Source organism: Plectropomus leopardus, chromosome 8 (assembly GCF_008729295.1).
Source record: "Plectropomus leopardus isolate mb chromosome 8, YSFRI_Pleo_2.0, whole genome shotgun sequence".
Taxonomy (NCBI): domain Eukaryota; kingdom Metazoa; phylum Chordata; class Actinopteri; order Perciformes; family Serranidae; genus Plectropomus; species Plectropomus leopardus.
The window spans coordinates 11099933-11120989 of NC_056470.1; the positions used below are offsets into that span (position 1 = coordinate 11099933).

General features: G+C 39.5%; 1 protein-coding gene across 1 annotated transcript in view; it reads left to right on the top strand.

Moving 5' to 3' along the window:
- celsr3 (cadherin, EGF LAG seven-pass G-type receptor 3) overlaps window positions 1-21057 on the top strand; it is a 125432-nt gene that overhangs the window by 46554 nt on the left and 57821 nt on the right. Inside the window, exons 4-10 of the mRNA XM_042492564.1 lie at window positions 10132-10354; window positions 14327-14442; window positions 15429-15517; window positions 15805-15819; window positions 16230-16387; window positions 19398-19561; window positions 20069-20194. Of these exons, the coding sequence (XP_042348498.1) occupies window positions 10132-10354; window positions 14327-14442; window positions 15429-15517; window positions 15805-15819; window positions 16230-16387; window positions 19398-19561; window positions 20069-20194 (891 nt within the window). The remainder of the gene's footprint in view (window positions 1-10131; window positions 10355-14326; window positions 14443-15428; window positions 15518-15804; window positions 15820-16229; window positions 16388-19397; window positions 19562-20068; window positions 20195-21057) is intronic.

The following is a 21057-nucleotide window of genomic DNA, read 5'->3' on the forward strand; positions in this document are numbered from 1 at the left end:
AGTTCTTCATTTCAACATTATGAAACAGCAGGTCCTGACCCCCCCATATTAAATTTGACCTCTGCCATGTTGCCGACATCAGTCGTCTCGGCTCGGCAGTAAAATAAACATGACCTGTATGACACTAGTTGCTCCAGTAGTAAGTTTAAAAACATGATATTAAATTAATCATCATTGCTTATTGCTAATTCAATTTGAGTTGGATTTAGCACTGTGGTAGTGAATTATTTAGTAAATTCTTTTTTCTTTTCTTTTTTTTTTTAAATTAAAAACACTCGCCCGTCAAGTTAGCTAACTAAGCTAGCTTGACCCCCAGGGCTCTCAGATACTTATGTGTTACTGCTCCTTCCTCGATGGTGGAAATTGGGAAATGCTAACTCAATTCTGAATTTTAGGACTGGGGGCACATTATTCATTTGAACAGGGAAAGAATGCCCAAAAAACATTAAAACATTAAATATTTTGAAAAGTATGAATGTAATGAAAAGGTTGAATACGATCAAGGGCAGTAACTCCTTTTCAATGTAGCAGTTTCTACGTTAAAACATTTAGAAAGCAGTTAGACAACGAAAAATGCGGCGTAATAACAATAACCAATTTTTGCGTCGAAGAACATATGTTGTGAATGCTTCATGTTCACACCCAGTTAGAGAGAGAAGAGTGCAGGCTGACTTCCAAAAGAATTAAAAGGCAAAGGCTGTAGGGTGAACAGAAAAAGCTAAACTGAATTGAAAATAAACATGGGAGGTGAATTCTTATCAGTATCCAGGATCCGATATTTTGGAAAAGGCCAAAAAAGAGGCAAAAGAGGATTGTGAGGGAAGTAGAGGCGGATGAAAGTGGAAATGGGGGAAAAAGCACATCAAGAAATGTGGAGGAGAGCGCAGAAGGAACAAGAGCCAGGAGATTGAAAAAAGCATAGAGAGGCTTTGAAGCAGATAGAGACTTGTATGGAAGGGAAATACAGCGAAAATGAAACAGAAACAGGGATATAGAAAGGAAACAGGGAGAGGAGCAGAGAGAAGATAGGGAAGAGTGAGGGAAATGACTACAAGAATATGCTGAAGATAGATTGAAATAAATAAAAGGCCAAAACAGAAGACGATTACTTAAAGTGAGTTCTAGTAAAGAGAGCTCTAGAAAGAGGAAATAACTAAAAGTGGAGTAATATAAAAGGGCAGCAGTGGGAGAGGAGTGGATAGAGGAAAAAAGCAAAGAAGAAATGAAAGAAATGCTAGAACTGTGAAGGAGTTCAAACCGGCAAGAAGATAATAAAACAAAGATGCCTAAAGGAAGAAGAAAGGAGGTGTTAAGTCAGTAAAGGAATAAAAGTGAGACTGTATGAAGGAGGAATTATAAGTAGATAAAAAAAGTTAAAAAGTAAAGAACTAACAAAATTTCATTAATGGTGTTATGCTCATTTTTTTCCACATAGAGCCTTGTAAAAACTTGAAAGTTTTTTTTAAATATTCATCAGCTACTTTTCCAAAGATATATCAGTTACTTTTTGAAATCCACATGAACCACTCTTCAGATAGCACTTATTTAAATATACGTATACATCTGTCTATTTTAAAGCTGTTTTACATGTTATTACAATTATATCCTTTAACATTATCTCCAAAACTGCGACAAAAAACACCAGACGTTGAGTTTTCATAAAGACAAAACTATGATTTAATTGCATGCCAAATTACTCAGAGCACACAAGGCCAAATTGCTCCCTAAGTTACCATATGACTGCTTGCTGACAGGCAATGCAGCATTTAAAAGGCTATTTTCAAAACAGTCCACTGCAGTGCTCTGGGGCCACATTACGTCACTTCCAGCAAACTTCACTGAGAATCAAGGTGGGAAATTTACTTTTTTGTTCACCTATGACTGTGGCTGTCAGATTTGAAAATCTACCAGCCACTCAGTAGATTAACATTGCTTTTTGGCTGGTAAGTAAAGGAAATTTAGCAGCCACTTGCATGTTTAACAGTATTTGGCTAGTTCTAATTTCCAACCCTGAGAACAATAAGGGCAAAACAGCGTCACCAGTCTGTTTTAACCAAATATTCTCTGGTCTAGCTCAGCTCGAAACACAAAATCACAGATGTATGTAACTTTCACCTGCGTTATCTTCACTTCACCTGCTCAAATGACTTAGGCAGATGAGAAAACAGACACTCATCTGTTCTTCTTTGTTTATAGCTAGTGAACTAACCACAGACACTTGCCTTGTTCATGGCCTCACTGCAGTGCGTCACTGCAGATTGAATAAAGGGCAAAAACTGGAATGGATATATGGGTTTAACATTTTTTCCCCCTTACAATTATATTGGAAACACTGAATTCAATGTTAATTTGTATATTTTAACTAAACCCTCCGTATAATTAAGCAGCATGTTGTAGGGATGGGAATTGATAAGGTTGTACTGATGCCGATGCCATTATCGGTTCTGCTTTTTGGACCCATTCTTTAGCAGTTCCCTTTATCAATTTTTGTGTGGTAAAAAAAATAGGCCTACACAAGTTTCAACATCAACTCAACAGTTCTCTGAGTCTGTATTTAGTGAAAGACAAAATCTTTTAAGCCCAGCAGCACGGCGCTAATATTATAACTGGATACTTAACGTGGGTAATGTACTTGCTGCTTGATTGGTAAGCAGTGGCTCTCATGTATGGCATGTCAAAACACAGCATTAGCTCATGTTGTGTAGGGCGATGTTTAAGCACACTGCTGGTGTTTCCACACTTACTATAAATGATCATTTTACAGACATTACAAGCATCACTCTTCCTTTCTTTGAAAAATAAAGCTTTGGACTGTTCTTCCTCTGTGCCATGACTCCTTTTTGTTGAGAGTTTACTGGAGCTTAGATGCATGAGTTTAACATCATTTGGCTTCAATCAAAGGGATTGATAAACTCAGAGGCATACCAGTTCTCATTTCCCATCCCTGGTGCGCAACATGCTATACTGTAGTTTAATATGCTTTACTCTCAAAAGAAGTTTGGAACACAGGCTAACTTATCATGATTTGCCTTTTTAACTTTCGAAATAGTAAAGACACTCATTTCATTTGTCTCGCTGCGTAATGCTAAGCTTTGGTGTCACCCGTCAGTCAAACAATGTTGGCGGGACTATGACGTTCTCTTATTTAATTTACGCTTTGTATGCTCCAGAGGGTTTTCCTGAGAAACATGTACCGCAGACTGAATATTTAGAACAGCACATGGAAAAGCTCTCATAGGATATGACTTGGATTGTGTCAAATGAATTGATGATAGAGTGTCAAAGCACAACATTTATTAATGTGAAAATGAGAAAAACAGATTTCTGCTGCACTAGATAAGGATATATCTGACTCATTACATGACTACATATAGCTCAAAATTAGCAGGGCCCTTGAAGGTGCCTTTGCTTGTGTGGGTGTACACGCTCCAGAAAAAGGGAGCAAGACCTAGAGGGGCAAGACAAGAGGAAGGAGAAGAGGGAAGCAACTGGGAGTGTATTGGCCTCTAGGGAAGTACCATGTGTTGGGGTGGAGGAGGGGGGTGATAGGATAGGCGGTTGGGCGGAGCAAACTAAGATGCCGGGGGGTGGTTGAAGAATACTGGCTTTGATGAATAAAACATCCGCGTGAATGAAGGGGTGGTGTGAATGCATTAAGCCAAGCATAGATGAGGAAGAGAGGAAGGGAAAAAAAAGAAATGGCAAGATATGGAAAGAGAGGAAAGGGAAAAGAACAGTAAAGCATAGAGCAATTTATATGGAGAGATGTAAGGTGGAGGGAAAAAAGAAAAGGAAGGAAGGAACAAGAAGCTAGAGGAGGAGGATGGAGGGAGGGGAGGAAGAAAGATGAAGAGGGGGTGGAAGTAGCGCTCTGCTTTAAACAGTAAAGTACAAGCAGAAACAGTCAGAAGTTTTCAGACTTGAAGGTTGTTTTTAAGTCTTTAGTGGGTTTTCTGGTGTGTATTTTGGATTATGTGTATGTAAGTGGACTTGTCTTTGTGGATCTGTTGACACTGAAAATTTATGTTTATAATTATCCCATAACGTATAAAAGCCTAGCAGTCTACATTTGATTGAAAACAGAAATATTAATTGCAAAATGTTCTTTAAAACCCACCCCAACCCAGCCTGTTATGAGACTCAATCAGCCCCGCCCGACCAATGCAGTATTTTGTATAATTTTAGTTTGAAAAAATTAACAGAATATTTTTCTGTCATCATTTTTCTGTAATCTCATTTTGTATTTAAAAAAAAGTTGTGAGAAAATCATGTTGTGAACCCAGTATGGAATCGTGAGTTGAGGTAATTGTTACATCCCTATTGAACAGCCCAGCTCAAAGGTCAGCCTGCGTAAACTGCAGGCTGCGGGTCGATCAGTCCATCGCTAGCGCTTAAATATTAGAAACCACTTATTATTCACAATTGTCTTATTAATAAGTATTATTATCACTGATCATCACATGAGCAGCATACTGTTCTCATAGCCTGTTGGATTAGAGCTGAGTATTATATGTATTTCATATTATATCAGCATTGTGATATAGGGCTAGTTCTGTTTTTTCATATCATAAGTTTTGTTTTCCTGTTTGTTTGTTTTTTTTTGTTGTTTTTCAGGCTGCATTACAGTAAAGTGGTGTAATGTTTTGAACTTACCAGACTGTTCTTGCTGTTCTATTATTTGCCTTATGCCTAACCATGGAGTCATTATATCCACATTACTAATGACTGTTTATGAAAAATGTCACTAAATGTCAGTATTTTGTGAAAGCACTAAAAGTGAACCTACAATATATATATATATATATTGGTATTTGGTCAAAAATAATCAATTATTAGGTTATTTATCAAACAAAAATATAATGTATTCCCTGTATGCAGCCTCTCAAATGTGAGCGGTTACTGCTCTTTGTTTTATACCGCTGTAAAAAAACAATGAGAGGACCACTTTCAGACCTCAGGTGAGATTTTCAAAAGTAAATGCAAGTACCTCAAAATTGCAGTCAGATTCAGTGCAATTTGAATAACTTACCTCTTACGGATCATCAGTCGGATGTGTGCATGAACTCCAGTGTTTGTGTACTTGTGTGTGTGTGTGCACTTCTTTGTTAGACTGTGTGGATGCATTAAACTGCATCTTGTGTGTCTGGGTGTGCCGTCTCCATTCTGGTAAGTTCATTAAAAACCATCTGCGTATGTGTATATAAAGTGCTTGTGTGTGTATGTGAGAGGAATTTTAAAGTGCAATCTTGCTATCTGACACCGACTCACCGTTTGTTTAGTAATCGCTTGACCTTTGTGTCCATGTGAGTCTGAACGCTGAGCAGAATGAGAAAGTACACACTAGAAGAGACTGTGTGTGTGTGTGTGTGTGTGTGTGTGTGTGTTTGTGTTTGTGTTTCCTATCACTGCTGATCAGCTAAGTGCCTCAGTGAAGTGGACGTCTGCACACCGTCTGGGCAAAAGGCACCAAAAAAAGACGTTCGTTCGTTGAGTCAGTCTGAGATCACATCTGCTCTGCTTCTCTCAGTGTGTGTGTGGTGTTGTCGTTTTTGGGTTTTTTTTTTTGATACTGTATGTGTTCATGCAAAGGGGTGTGGGTTTTTTTTTATCTGTTTGTTTTACCTCGTCAATTTATTTCCTGCCAGTCTGTCGACCTGTGCGCATCTGAGTGTGCATAATGAACCAGCATCTGCATTTGTAGGTGTGTGTGTGTGTCTGTGTGTGTCTGTGTGTGTGTGTGTGTGTGTGTGTGTGTGTGTGTGTGTATGTATGTGTTTGTTTAAGTCTCCCCACCCGCATAATTCATGAGCATTAATGTCTATTGATTTATTTTAATATTAATAAGAGGGTCTGCATGGATGAGTAGGCACAACAAACAAAGGCAGGGAAATTGTGCTGTGTGTATGGGTGTGTGTTTTCCTGTTGTGTGCACTGACATGGATGTATATGTTTAATGTGAGAGGAGAGAGAGGATGAAAGAAAGATGAACAAACAGAGACAGATGTGATAATTTCTGTGTCCTTGGGCTATTGTTATCTGAGCAGGGTGTGTGACCGGGTGTCTCGCTGTGTGTCCTCAGGGTGATTTAGTGGTGTGAGAGTGTGTTTGTCAGCCAATAACTGGCAGATATCGGATGCCTGGTGGCATGAGCAGAGAGAGAGAGTGGCGAAATGGAATGATGAGGACTAGGATGGAAAAATGAATAAACTGTTATAACAGTAAATGTTTTTACCAGACATGCGGTTAGAAATGTGGTATATATTCGCTACACCCTGTGACTCAAACAGATATTCTGTTAATAACTAGCTGCTCTACGAGTACTTATTCTGGAGCAGGATTTTTCCCTGGAAAGTTTTGGCAGTACACTTGTTGCTGTCTGTCAGCTGTTTCAGCGGCATGCTTGACAACTTAGCCTGTTTAGCTGGGTTGGTCAGGCTCAATTCATTTGTGTCCAGAAGTGTGCAGAGATCAGCCAGGTGACTTTGGATATATCTGGAAACCACAGACTGTAAAAATAACGGATGTAGCTACCGTGATGTCACTCGTTGGTTCATGGACTCCTGTTTTGAAGCCTCAACCTTGTTTTTTTGGAGACATAAGTGACCATATTGGATGGATTAATGAAATGTAAACAGGTGATTTGTATAAAAATTCACCCTCTGTACAGTTGTCCTAAAGGGACAAAGTAGCTATAGCAACCAAAACAGTTTTTTTGTAAAGGCTGTAAGCATGTTCATTTCCGCTGTTAAGTTGGGCATTTCAACATGGGGGTCTTTAGGGACTGACTTGCTGGCCATTAGAGAATCTGCAGTTTTTGGCACTTCAGTGTTGACTTCGTTATTCAGCCCCAGAGATTGCCGCTTGGTGTAAACGCTTCATACATTCCATTTATGACGGCGTCACCCAAATGTATCAGTTAGCAGAATGAGCCTAATAGAGACTGAAAGGCAGGTCTCTCTCCCCACAGTGTTCAGGCAGCCTCCCACTGCGAATGCAGATCATTTCAAACTAACTTATGCTATGGAGCGATTATTGCTGTTTATATGCAGCCAAACTAGTGTATCGGATTCTGTGACGCACATCGTAGAGAATACATAGGCAACATACGGTCAAATTGCCTTGTGTTGCTACAGTGTGCAGTCATGTTTGCATTTTCTACCCACATTTAGGGCAAGCTGCAGTGTCGGTAATTATCCATAGATGAGAGTCTTATGATGGAGCATTACAATTTTGACAATTGGTATTTCTTTTGTTGTTATCTTGTCTTACCAACAAAATGCCAGTATTTGGTTAACTTAATTTTTACAGTAAGAATTATGGCCATTGAGCCACCATTGACAGTTTACATTTTTCAAAATAAATGAAAAAAATGCAATTTTTTGTTTACCCTGCTGTACTAAAAATGTACCAAACCATGACCCCAAAACCAAAAGGTACCAAAGGTACATACCAAATCCTAAATGTTATGCACTGTTACACCCCTTGTTATAGAGTGAGCAAGTCACTGATGGAGATAAAAATTTTAGATGAAAGCAGACAAAAAATGAGTACATTACTGTAGAAATTGGGAGTAGATCAAGGGAGGTGCTTTCAATGAATCAGTTATCAGTAAAAGGAAAGGAGACAAGCAGGGATTTAAAGTTTAGAAAAGTACTGAAGTTTGAAAAAAATCAAGCGCATAAAATGAAAGAACCAAGCAATCAGCAAGAACAGATTTAGAGTGCGCAGGGACCCACTTGTGAGTGCTGAATCTGGTGTAAAATAAAAGCTCCCTTTGCTCGCTATCTTCAAAGCTGAGCACTTAATGTTTTGGCAGTTTGTATCCCTCACATAGAGGAGGATTGACGGATTGCAATTCAAGCCGTCTATACCTTTGATTCTTATATAAGCTCTAAATGTTTCACCACTGAATGCGTCACACCGTGGGCTTCGGTTTGTGTTGTATGTGTCACAGATAGTCAGGATCAGAGTGGGAGCTTTTCCCTCAGTCTGTGTGTGTGTGTGTGTGTGTGTGGAGGTGTGTGTGTGTGTGTGTGTGTGTGTGTGTGTGTGTGTGTGACTTGTACATGTATGTGTGTGTACATGACTTGCCCTCAGGTGTGTGTGTGTATGTGGCTGTGTGTGCGAGATTGTCTGTGTGTTCATGTCTTGTGTACGTCAGATAATATTTGTGTCCAAACCACCATGAGGAAAGGTGAAGGCTTCTATTGACTTACAACAGTAGTACTGTACGTCATCTGTGTGTGTGGTTGTTTACGATTGTGTGTGTGTGTGTGTGTGTGTGTGTGTGTGTACGTGAAGATGTGAGGACCCTGCCAGTGGGTACTTTGGCGTCTAAAAGCAGCACAAACAAGTGCCAACAGAGACATCTACATGATAAAACCCAACAGCCTTGAGGGCAGGGGCAATGGTCTCTGTGTGTGTGTGTGTGTGTGTGTGTGTGTGTGTGTGGTGTGTGTGTGTGTGTGTGTTTGTTTGTGTTTGTGTTTGTGTGTGTGTGTGTGTGTGAGAGAGAGAGAGAGAAAGAGATGGAGAGAAGAGGGGAAATATGAGAGAGATTGAATGTGTGTTTGTGTGTCTTTTGTTTGAAAAAAAGAAAAATGTATTGCATCTATTATTAATGTGCACACGTTTTTGTTTGTTTATTTGTTATCTTCGTGTGTGTTTGTGTGTGTGTGCCGTCAGCACGTTCTACAATGAGTCCTCAAGGAGCCATTTGTCTTAAGGCTAGTTTCAAACCCTGTCTGCTCTGTTTATATGGAGGGCAGTGGGTGTGGGTGTTTTTGTGTGCAGCTGCTAAATGTCAAACAATGTGTGTGTCCAAATGTGCTCAAGGAAAGGTGAAAACCAAAAAGAAAGAGTGAACATCTACTCCTACATACCTTTTTTTATGTGGGTGATTGTGTCTATACATGTGTGTATTTCTGTGTGTTGTGTGGGTGTTTCTGCCTCTCGAGACACTTCAGACTGGCGCCTGTTTGACTGGCAGCCAAATCTGTGTTTATTCTCGTCTGCAGATTTGTTTGTGTTGTGTTTTTGTTTTCCACACACTTCTAAAGAAACAGAATCACAGTCAGAAGATAAATCTTTTTTTTCCCATTTTTCAATACACTTCCAAATACTGTACACTAAGTATGTCATTGCTGTCAACTCTAATTTTGCTGTAGTTTATATTATGTATTATTTTGAGTGATGTTAAAGGGTAGGCCACTACAACAGTTGCTCTTACTCCTGCTCCTCAGGAATCAGCACCCTGCTGCTTTTACCGTTTAATCAAACACTAATTTACATCTTAAACGTCTGGTGAATGCAGTTCACAGCCTGAAAGAAAACCAGCAGCACTCTGTTGACAAGGAAAAAGAACCACATCTTTGAGACTGGGGCAATTTCAAGACCCTTATGATAAGTGTCCTTCGTCAAAACCTGCAGAAGGCTCTTGAGTGACACAACAACCTCTGCTGAGCGTATCTGAGGTCCGGCGAATAGCTGATTGCGTTACTGAATGTGTGATTTACATTTCAAAATGCTCATATTCTCTGCTGTTTCCATGTAGATATGTATGCATTGCCTATTTAATAATGCTCTTTGAGAGGTAAAACAGAACAGCTCTCTTTTAACTCTTTTTAGTCAATTATCACACTAATTCAACACTTCAACTCAACTGTCAGGCTAACATTAACTCATTATCTGTTCAAGGTAACAACATTTCTTAAGGTAAATTAACTTATGGTGGCCCGAGCAGTTACTCAGGCGTATTCAGAGACTGCGTTGGTTGGTTTAGTGGACAGTTTCAAAGCTTGATTAACTTTGTCTATAACATTCAACTCAGCCACAAAGGAGAGATCAGGGTTTTTGGACATGTAGATTAATGCAAGGTGTTTGATGTTTTAGTTTGTCAGTAGCAGTGTTTTCTGAGAAGTCAGTGTTAGAGATGGAAGAAACTTCATTTTTAGGTAGCTAAAATGTATTTTGCTGCCCCTAGAGTAGTTTGTTGAACTCCCACTGAGACACTGATAACACATTCTTAGATGTTGTGCTTTCCGGTGTCATGATTTTTGTTACACTGTTGTTGGAGTTCACACTGAGGTTCAACAGAGGATAAAACAATTTCTTTTCATTTTTAACCCCCAGGTGACCGGTGTGAGTTCGACAGGCGGCAGGGCAGGTGTGTGCCGGGTGTGTGTCGTAATGGAGGGACCTGTCGAGAGCTTTCAGGTGGTGGTTTCCGCTGCGAGTGTCCTGCAGGTGGCTACGAGCGTCCATACTGCACCGTCACTGCCCGGTCCTTCCCACCAAAGTCCTTCGCCATGTTCCGGGGCCTCAGACAGAGATTTCACCTGTCCATCTCGCTAACGTGAGTAGATTGAGTGAATTGGAAGTTTTATCTTGTCTTTGTCTTAGCTCTTCTTCTTATATATGTATGTTTGACATTTTAAATTTCATTTTTGGTTTGATCTGTGCTATATTCCTTCCTGACTCTCGGTTTCCATCACTCATCATTCAGTTGCACTCAGACAGACATTCATAACCACTCCTCTTTGATTCTAAGTTCTCTTCCTCTTACGAAGTCTCTCTCCTTTTTGCTTTAATCTATTTATTTCATCTCTGTCTCTGAGATTGATCCCATTATTCATGGTTTCACTACTGCCTCCACTTGCCTCTCTGATGAGAAGTGCTGTTTCTCCTCTCTCTCCTCTTTCATCTGTCAATTTACTGGTTTCAGTAACATCTCCTTTGCGTTCTCTCGCTCCACTCTCTCTTCTTATCTTACATCTTATCGCTCCAGTATTCTCCTCCACCAGTCTGTTATGGTTCAGCAAAGGCTCTAAAGGCAAGGGCTGTATATCTAGTGACCTTATGCTCTCTCTGTGAAGGGGTCAGAACTCTACTAGTTTTAAAGATAAGTAATTTTCCTATTACAAAATTAGACCAAAATAGGCTTTTAGTCAGAGTTAGCAGACAGAGAGTTGATGTAAGTTTAAATGCCTAATTTAAAACAGATTTTCTTTTCAGAAAAATAAATGAATTAGTAGATTTGTACAATTTGGCACTCTCAGACCTTTTGCCAGGGCTTTAAGTTTCTCAAAACATTTAAACGTAAGTTATGGATTAAAAAACTTAACTTAGATAACTTCAATACCAGACAGTTTTGCATGTCTGCTAAACTGTTGTTGGTGCACTACTTGGCTGCAGCCTCTAAGCTTATTTGTTTGATCACAGATGTAACAGTATATAACAATCTATAATAAGTATATATAAGAAGTCAGCAATCGTCTCCTTACTTGAGGTCCTTTGTCTTTGTCTTGCTCGCCCACCATCATTGTCTCCTTGCTGCTCATTCACCTTCTGACAGACGAGTGGTCGTCTGTGGGAGATCTTAAGAGTGGTCCTTAGTGGTCCTTAAGAGTGGTCAGGCGGGGCTATGGGATGGTTACCATGGATGATGTCATCTGATGATGGTTGCTAAGGTGACATTGCCCATGGGGTTGTTGCTAGGCTGATGTGGCTGCTAAGAAGTGGTTTCTATGAGACATGGAGGGATTATTGCCAAATGATGTCCTTTGCATTGCTGGTGCGCAAAGGCAGTACAGGGATTTCAGTGTTTCATTGATTTGTGAACACCAGTTAGGCCGTGATGATAATTCAAGGAATGAGTTGGGATGAGACTATTTGGATGAGAAGTTTGGTTTATGAGCATTTCAGAAATGTCATGGTAGAGTTTTGCCCCTGGAAGTCTCCAGTGTTGGTAATATTGGCAGGGTAGTTAACAACCCCAAACTGTGAGAAAATTGAGTAATGTTCTTATGTTCTCTCATCCATAATCAACGTGTCCTTGAGAACAGTTAGGGTGTTTTTGAACAAGTACTGTATGGTCTTTTTTTTAGCTCTGCCCTGCTTCACATTCAGTCAAACACATTCATGCCTAGGAGCTTCAAGTGTCGGCTACAGGATGAACTACAATTTCAGTACCTTCCTCTAGGGCAATGATTTTCAAGGTCTGTGGGTCTGTGGTACTATTTATTTTTAATTTTTAGTGGTATACTATGCATGATTGTTGGTTACCATTTGTAAACACACTGGCCAGTGAATATGAGAGTAAAAGCCACCTCCTGATCACTCTTGTTTGGCACGTTGCCTTATTATATGAAAATATAGTTTTTGGTGCTGTGTGTCTTAGATGCCTGCTGCTCACAGTCTGGCAGCTGGTCGCTACCTTTTTATAACACCAACCTCACCTGAGCGCTGATGGGGTAGGGAATTTGCGAATCTTAGAATAGCAGTTTTACTCTGCCTCTAATTTGCTCCCTGACATTTTTACTTTAACAAATCCCTCTCCTCTTGCATAAACCTAGCCAATCAACCAATGAAGGCAGCAAGTACTAGCCTCTCACAGGGAGAGTAGGGCAGGTCATTCCTTTGCTATCCTAGGATTTGCACATTTACGTAGGGGTAGAGGAAAAACATTTACTAAACATTTACTAAACTACAATGATTCATAGCTTATGTTCTAATTTAACAAATCTATAATGCTTACAGTCTTTAAAATGTTAATACTTGTCTATTATATCTCCAATACATTTCTTTTATAATGTTCTTGCACTAATTAAGACTGTAGAGAAAAGGTAGTTTATTAGTCAGTCAGTAGGCTATGACAAATTATTCTGAGGGACATACAAAATTGAGACACTCTGCTCTGGGACACAAAGTTAGTACATTTTGCCTTTTAAGACAGAGAAACCCTTGATATTATTCCTATTAGTCATCTGATGGTGACTAATTCAACAGTGTTCAACTCAACGGTAGATACACTGACTGCGAGCTGCCCTTCCAAGATGTCAGTGTTTTATTTAGCTTCTCGTTTGCTGCCAGCTTCACTCCTTGGCCTGATTTTCACATCAGGGCCAAACAGGACTTAATCATTATTCATGTCACTCACTTTCCCCCCACAGTATTTTATTTTTCCTCTGCAAAAAATCTGCATTTTTCATCTTTCACCCATAAGCTGCTTCAGAAGTTTTTGTAGTTGTAACTCTGCCTGAGAAAGTTTGACGGGTGACATGGCCCTGCTGTATGGGGCTGTGACAGTATAGATATGTCCTGACTGCAAAATTGTAATGTATGCAAATCATGTCGGGGAGACTTTGGTTATAAGGAAGCTGCAGCTGTGTTTTGAAGTTCTCAGTAGCTGCTAAGCTGAAATTTGAATGCACGGCCTCATGAGGTTTATTGCTTTGAAGAGAAATGGTCATCTTATGGTATATCTTTTTTGTTTTTTAAATGCAGTTCTTTGGCCTCTCAAGTATTGAATTTCACAAACAATAAGCATGCTTCTTTGCCTATTATTTATGCCTTCATCCTTTTTGCATCTTCGCTTCACTGACACCACTTACAGTCTCTATTTACTCTGGCAAAGCTCAGGTAACATTATTTTTCAACCATTTCTGGTGGCTTGAAGAGATTACATCTGCATACTACAAGATAGGATGCCAGAGTGCGTTTGGAATTACAGCAGAGCCACGAAAACAAGACACACGTACACTATCAAATAACCCGCATTTATTTTAGACAAAGACAACAATCTCAGAAAAGAGAGATATAAAGTTGAGATGAGGGAAATGGTGATGCATGCTCTTCTCCAGAGTACATTTCTTCACACTCCTGTATTTCATTAATGCATCTATTATTACAGTCTCACTCTCTGGTGGATGTTTAAGCCAATGATATAAAATGCAAATCATAAGTCAGAGTGAAGGGAAATAATTTTCTTTTCTAAATATCTTCACAAAGATATTTATCTACAAAACACTTTAAGACGAAATAAAATCTTTTTTTTTAATTGGACATTTTTTGCAGTGGGAATCTTCTGCATCTTGTTGCCAAGAGGGAAGATTTGTCATGTGTGCTGTAGTATCAAAAAACAAACACGTCTTTTGATCACAGTGTGTTAACATAGCAGTCTTGGCCTCAGCGTGTCCCTCTGACCTTGATTTGGAAATCAACTATTATATGACTCTGAGCTGCTGGAGGGAATGGAAGCCAGCAACAGTATGCTTTAAGTCTGTGGTACAGTTTGAACACCTTTTGTTCTTCCATCGTGAACACATGAAGGGGCTTTCAGGGGTAGCTTTTGTTTTGATCAAATCAATTAACCCAGCCAGAATTCTCAACTGAAATGTATGAATGTGCCTTAAGATATAACTTTTTTTCTGGATACAAACATGTAAAAAAAATGTTGTAGAAACATAATAATACTTACATTTCTTACACTGTGTCCATTAATAATCTTATTATGGATGGGTTATCTGTGTGTGTGTGCATTTTCTAGTTTTGCCACCTTGGAGAACAGCGGTCTTCTCTTCTATAATGGACGCTTTAATGAGAAACACGACTTCATCGCCTTGGAGATCCAAGAAGGACAAGTGGTGCTCAAATATTCCACAGGTACTATATACTGTATGTGTGATTGTGCTTCTATGTTCAAGTATTTATGTTTATAAGGACCATATATTCCCACGGGTTAAAAACAATGAGGTTTTGTTCTCAAATGTTGTGTGTCATTTCTGTATGGGACTTTTTAGGTGTAGGATTAGAATGAGACAAGCGGTAAACTGCAGACAGGGTTAAATTTGGTGTGAAGATCCCACTGTCCCTCACTGTGATGTGAGATCATTTAGTTTAAGTCCACAATGCACACATTGAGAACCACTACCTTTATTATTTCACACAAGTTTTGGGTTCATTATGTTAGATGAGACTAAATTAGATTGTATGACCGCCCAAAGCGAAGGAGTTCCAGTATCTTGGGGTCGTCTTCATGAGTGAGGGTAAAATGGGGCGTGAGGTGGAAAGGCAGTTTGGTGTGGCATCAGCATTGCTGTGGGTGCTGTGCCAGACTGTCGTGGTAAAGAAGGAGCTAAGCTGGAAGGCAAAGCTCTAGATTTAACAACATGCCAACCTTTACCGCTGCTCTTGAGCTTTGGGTGGTGACTGAAAGAATGAGATAGTGGATACAAGCGCTCAAAATGAGTTTCCTCCGTAAGGTGGCTGGGCTCAGATATGGTGAGGAGCTGTGGAGCTGCTACTCCTTCATGTGAAAAGGGGCCAGTTGAGGTGGTTCAGACATCTGATTAGAATGCCTCCTGGACGCCTCCATGTTGGAGGTTTTCTGGGCATGTCCAACTATATGTGAAAGTCCAACTAACAACTTACAGAAAGCCTACCTCTGCACAAAACCACATAAATAATACTTACTCTTATACTTACCTGCAATACTTAGAGAAAGATTTGTCCAAAAATCTGTATTATATTGGTTAAGAAATATCTTGAAAAGTTTTTTAAAAGCATTAACTTTAAGTGTGATGCTTGTACATATGAGACGCTGAGTACATGCTTATGGTTTGACACAAATTTCATCCGTCTGCCTGCAGGTGAATCGTCCACTCAGGTGAGTCCCTTCCTGCCCGGCGGTGTGAGCGACGGCAACTGGCACACTGTTCACATCCACTACTACAACAAGGTGCGTTTACATTTTGATTAAGTTTTTGTTTCATTGACCATTTGGATTTGTGATCTTACATTATGTGTTTATGATGTCAGCTGTGCTTTAAGGTTTTACATTTGTGATTATTTGTACTGTACTTCTGATGTGTCAGCAGAATAGTTCCTCAGCCTACATGCCGACAAAGCTCTTTGAATTGAGATGAAGTGTTTGTGTGTGCAAACTGTCCTGTGGGCGTTTGCCTGTCATCATTTCATTCACACACGTCTCCTTTAATTTTTTCCATCTTCTTTCATTTTCCTCAGCCAGCTACACGCTATGTGAGTATGAGTGTGTGTCAGGCTGCACATACACTTCCTTCTTTCTGTTGTTTTCCTTTCTTTCTGTCTTTCTTTCTTTCACCAGCAGACAGTAAGTGAAGAGTGAGTGTGTTGTCTAACTTCTTTTACTCCATTTTTTTTCCTTCCCATTTTCAGTGTCTGTTATTTCTTGTCTTACTAACTCAAATTTTCCCCTTTCCTTTTTAACATGATGTGCAGTAGCAGTGTGGATATTAGATATAGTCTGATGTGTTGGAACTGTTATTTTGTAGTGTATGACTGTAGTATATAAACTCTAGATTTAGTAAACGCTGTTGTTTTTCTTGCATGTTGTCTGCTGTTGTGATGTTTCTTGGTTTCTGTTTTTTAGGGCTCTGTTTTAAATCTTTTGTATGTATTTGTGTGTTCAGCCCAAGCGTAGCATGAGTGGTGAGGCCCAGGGTCCGTCAGATGAAAAGATCGCTGTGGTGAGCGTTGATGACTGTGATACAGCTTTGTCACTTCGCTTTGGTACACAGCTCGGAAATTACAGCTGTGCTGCGCAGGGCAAACAGACCAGCAACAAGAAGTGAGTCAATCTTTTCTTCAGCTGTGGAATCTTTTCTTTCTGTGTTTATACCTGTGTTTTCTTTAAATTTGATGACTTGAATGCTCCACACATCTGAAAAATTGCTAAAATAATCCTTCAACAATTACAGTCAGAGTGCCGTAGCCCACATATTTGGAAATGTCAAGCCTTAGATATGAGTTGCAGCATATGCATCCTGTAGACCCAGGAATACGTGCAAAAGTGAGCCAGGCTCTACAAACAAAACTACTTACAACATCTTTAAAAAAACTACAGGATCTTCTGCATGTAGATTAAATGAACATACCAATCCTTTTGATAATGGTGCATTGGTCTGATTACCTGTTGATTAAAAAATCATTGACATTGTCATGATATAACTTATAATACTACCAGAATACACGACTTTAAATGTAAAATGCTGCCTACCACTTTTAACTTTTATGGTCAAAGCAGGTAATATTGGTTATTAGTTTAAGACAGAATTGTCAAATCACATTATTGTTTTGTATTCATAAATACTCATAATAATCATGAGAATCCTTTCCATTTGACACTGATGAAATAGGACTGACTCAAAAAGTCTTAGTGAACAAATGTATTCATCTAAATAATGCAAAGTAAATTTGTTGCACGGATCTCTCTTACCTTCATTGCAGCAACTGCAAGACTCCAAATAGTCATTGACCCTGAGCTGTGGGTGGTGTTTGCACAGGATGTGCCAGCTTCTTTGCAAAGACAATTTTCATTAAACATGATCATCTGTGACTGATCGGAAGATTAACAGATATTCAAAGGCCGTTTTAACCAAGTAGAAAACCAATATAGCGGGTCAGTGTCTGTGGCAGCACACTGGACAGCTAGCAGCTGATGGTAGGTAGGCTGTTGATCACAGGCCATTATAGTTTATAAATAGACATTTATTGCATTTTAGAAAGCATACAACTTAGATTGCACCTTAAATGGTGCAATTTCTTTGTAGAGGAACATTCGTATGCACTCAGTCATACATTTCCATAACTATGCGTGTTGTATTATTTATATCCTCTGTCTTGAAAGGAATGTTTCCCAACAAGTCATCATATTGATCTCAAGATTATCTCTTTTTCCCATTCACCATTTTAATTTGTTTTCTGCCTCTGGCCCCTCAGAAGACAAGTCTAATGGCCACTGCTTGTTATCCTGTATAATAAATTCATTTCTAACATGGAGCACATTTTGGTGTCTATATGTTCGCTTATTGGGCCATTCTCCCTAAAAAATTGTTTTGATTCATCAACTTCACAGAGTCAGAATATCACAGCGTCAGCGAGGTTTAAACAGGCTTGTAAGCTGATCACAGTTTTAAAATGAAAAGTAGGTGTAACGCACCATTTAATGCCGATTTAAGCAGTCTAATCTGCTCAATTCTTTCAAAACTTTGACTGATACTGTTGCTGTTGGAAAGGATTTCTGGAGAATGTCAGATCAGGGTGATGAGGTGACTGTAGAGGAAACCTATGGAGACCTGAGACCTTCATAAGTTATGACTAATTCATGCCCCTTCATGTCTGTGTGTGTCTCTTTGATGGTTACTTGTCGGCTCATCCTGCCTGGTGTTAATGCTCATCCTTTTTCATTCCTGCTTGTGTCTCATCTCCCTCCCACATATTCTTTTATGAACGACCAAAACATTCAAATTGACTGTTTTAAATCCACTATGTTGCTTTTAAGTGTCTGTTCAGTTTGACCTTGTCAAAGTTTTGTTGTCCATTCTACTTGTGTAGTGTGTCTACCAAACTAAATGTCTACATGTCTGCCAACAAGTGCACAAACACACATATTCACACATGCACAGTCAAAAAGCAGCCTGTCATAGTGTTGATGTCTGGCCTTGCCTCTGTAAGCTGTAATCACGTCGGCTGTGTTCTGTCAGCGCTAAGTGAAGCTGAGAGAAGAGAAGACAGATCAAAGAGGAAGGCCAAAGCCCAACGCTTCAGCACTCTTCCTCTGTTCCTTCTCCATTAACAGCTCTCCCCTCCTCCTACTTTGTCTCGACATCCTCTTTTAATGACACTCTCTATTGATATTTGCTGTAACTTGCACTTGATCTCTTGTTTGTTCGACTCTGGCGCCTTTTGTCTCTCTGGGTTCCTTTAATTCATATTCCACTGGAGTTTATTGGCTTGGCACGTGACATCTGTCTCCAACGAGGGCTTAAAAGAAAAAACCCAACTCACATAGAGGAAAAAAGATAATGCCCTCAAAATGACAACACAACTGTTTCTGTGGCTTCGTTTTTTTTCACTCATGCGATCTCATAACTGTTATTTGCTGTCCTCTACATCGTCCTTCTCACATTACCCCTGTGTCTTTCCCTCCACCCGTCTTCCATCTGTCTTGTCATCCGCCTTAACGCTGGCTCTCTCTTGATATTTGCTGTAACTCACACTTAATCTCTTGTTTGTTCATCTGTCTCCCCGGCTGTCTCCACATCTCCCTTTTGTCATCACTGTTTTTTGCCTCCTTTTATGCGTGTGACTTTGCTATTTGTTGACGTCCCCAAACATCCACCTCTTTTCTCCCTTCTTTGCTGTCTCGTGTCTTCTTTTTACCCCTGCCTTGTCATCCACCTTCACCTCTTTTCTCCTGATATTTGCTGTAACTCATATTTAAGCATATGTTTGTTCACTGCCTCTCCCTTTTTCCCCTCATCTTTTCAATTTCTCTCGTCCCCTGCTGTTTCCACTTTTACCCTCAACAGCATCATTGTCATCTCATTTTTCCTCAACATCAACTGTGATCCTCAGATTTTTGTTCCTTTTGACATTTACCTCTGATGACACATTTAATCTCTGTGTTTGTTTAATCCCTTTGCCTCTCTCATACCCTCTCGTCATGTTTTTCCTTTCTTACCCTCCCTCCCTTCACTCCTCCCATCCATTCTTGAGGATAATCCTCCATTCCTTCCTTATTCTCCTTTCCTCTCCACCTTATTTACTCTGCCTCCTCTTTATTCCCTCCTCTTCAGGTCTCTGGACTTGACCGGTCCATTGTTTCTGGGCGGAGTTCCCAACGTACCAGACAACTTCCCATTTGGCACCAGAGAGTTTATCGGCTGCATGAAGGAGCTGCACATTGACAACAAGCCGCTGGACTTGGCTGGGTTTATCGCTAACAATGGAACGCTCCCCGGTCAGCACTGCTAACCCACAATTGTCCATAAATGTCCTCTTTTTTTAAATAAAGTGATACAAATCATTGTGATAAATTAAAGCATATCTTCAGACTAGTCAACACAGTGGTTTAATTGTGTTGTTTCACTGTAAGATTAACAAAAGTTATAATTAGAAGGTCAAAACGGAATAAGATTCAGTATCCCATCTTTGTTAATTGTTATGCGCTCATGAACTCATTTGATATGATATTTAACTTTACATTAATATTTAAAAATTGAAAATGCAAACCAAAAAAAAATTGACTGCTTTTGTAGAGGCCATTTGAATCAAGTACTGACTACAATTGGAAAAGTTCACTTCCAAGTAAATGATAATCCTTTTATAGGGACTTAAAATGTGGCTCATAAACATCATGATTCATCAGCTGACTGCTGCATCATCTTTCATTCGCTGAGACACAACTCATGGTGATACATTTTGAGCACTTAATGTATGATGTAATCGTCTCTGTTTCCTCTGACAGGCTGCAGTGCCAAGCTTCCCTTCTGTAAGTCCAACCCCTGTCAGAATGGAGGAACCTGCAGGGTGAGCTGGGAGACTTTCTCCTGTGACTGTCCCCTCGGGTACGGAGGGAAGGACTGCAGCCATGGTGAGAGGCTTTATGGGTTTATTTTCATCATAGGGTCACATGTGTTTCACTTTTAACCAGCGACAACCCTCAAAAGTGTCACATTTATTTTGCCTTTTTGGTATAATTATCAATAACAAGGGGAGCCATGGCTATGATGATTGGCAGGTTTGTTCTGATGCCAGTGGTTATGATGGTCCTGGTTTAAAAAAAAAAACAAAAAACAGCCAAACCATTCTGACCCTCAGTGGCCTTAATTTGTTAGTAGTAATTAAAATAATGCCACATTAACTTGTAAATAATTTACTAATCTTAAAATCAGGTAATACCTTTAAACTTTTCACAGCTCTTTGTTATTTACACTTTGTTTGAATTACATAAGTCAAACCTGTTTTAATGGGCTGCTTCACACTTTAGTACTTAAGTAGTTTCGATTAGGAAGTGCTCTGTATGCCTCAGTCTTCATTTATTATTTATTCCTCATTTTGTGCTGAGTTGTCACAGCTGTAGGCTTATAGAGTCCATGAGTAAAATAATGCTACAAGTGAAATGCAGGTTTATGGATAGGTGGATAAATGGGTAAGTGGGTGTCGACCTTTGAAGGTACTGGCTAAAGGAACGAGGTGAAACGGATGATTCCCTTTACTTCCGAATATTTACTGCAGCCCAACACAGCGAGACTAATAGTATCATAAAGAGTTATACTCATTTCTATTTATTGACATGTCTTAATAGAGAGTGTACACAGTTAACCCTTGGAGGAAAGTGTGTAGCATCGGCCCTTGTAGGTTGAAGTGAAGTCGTATTTATGTGATCTCTGAATAGAATAGTAAATTGAGAACAATTGCTGTTTTAATTTTTTTTTTTATTCCTTTTCAACTTTT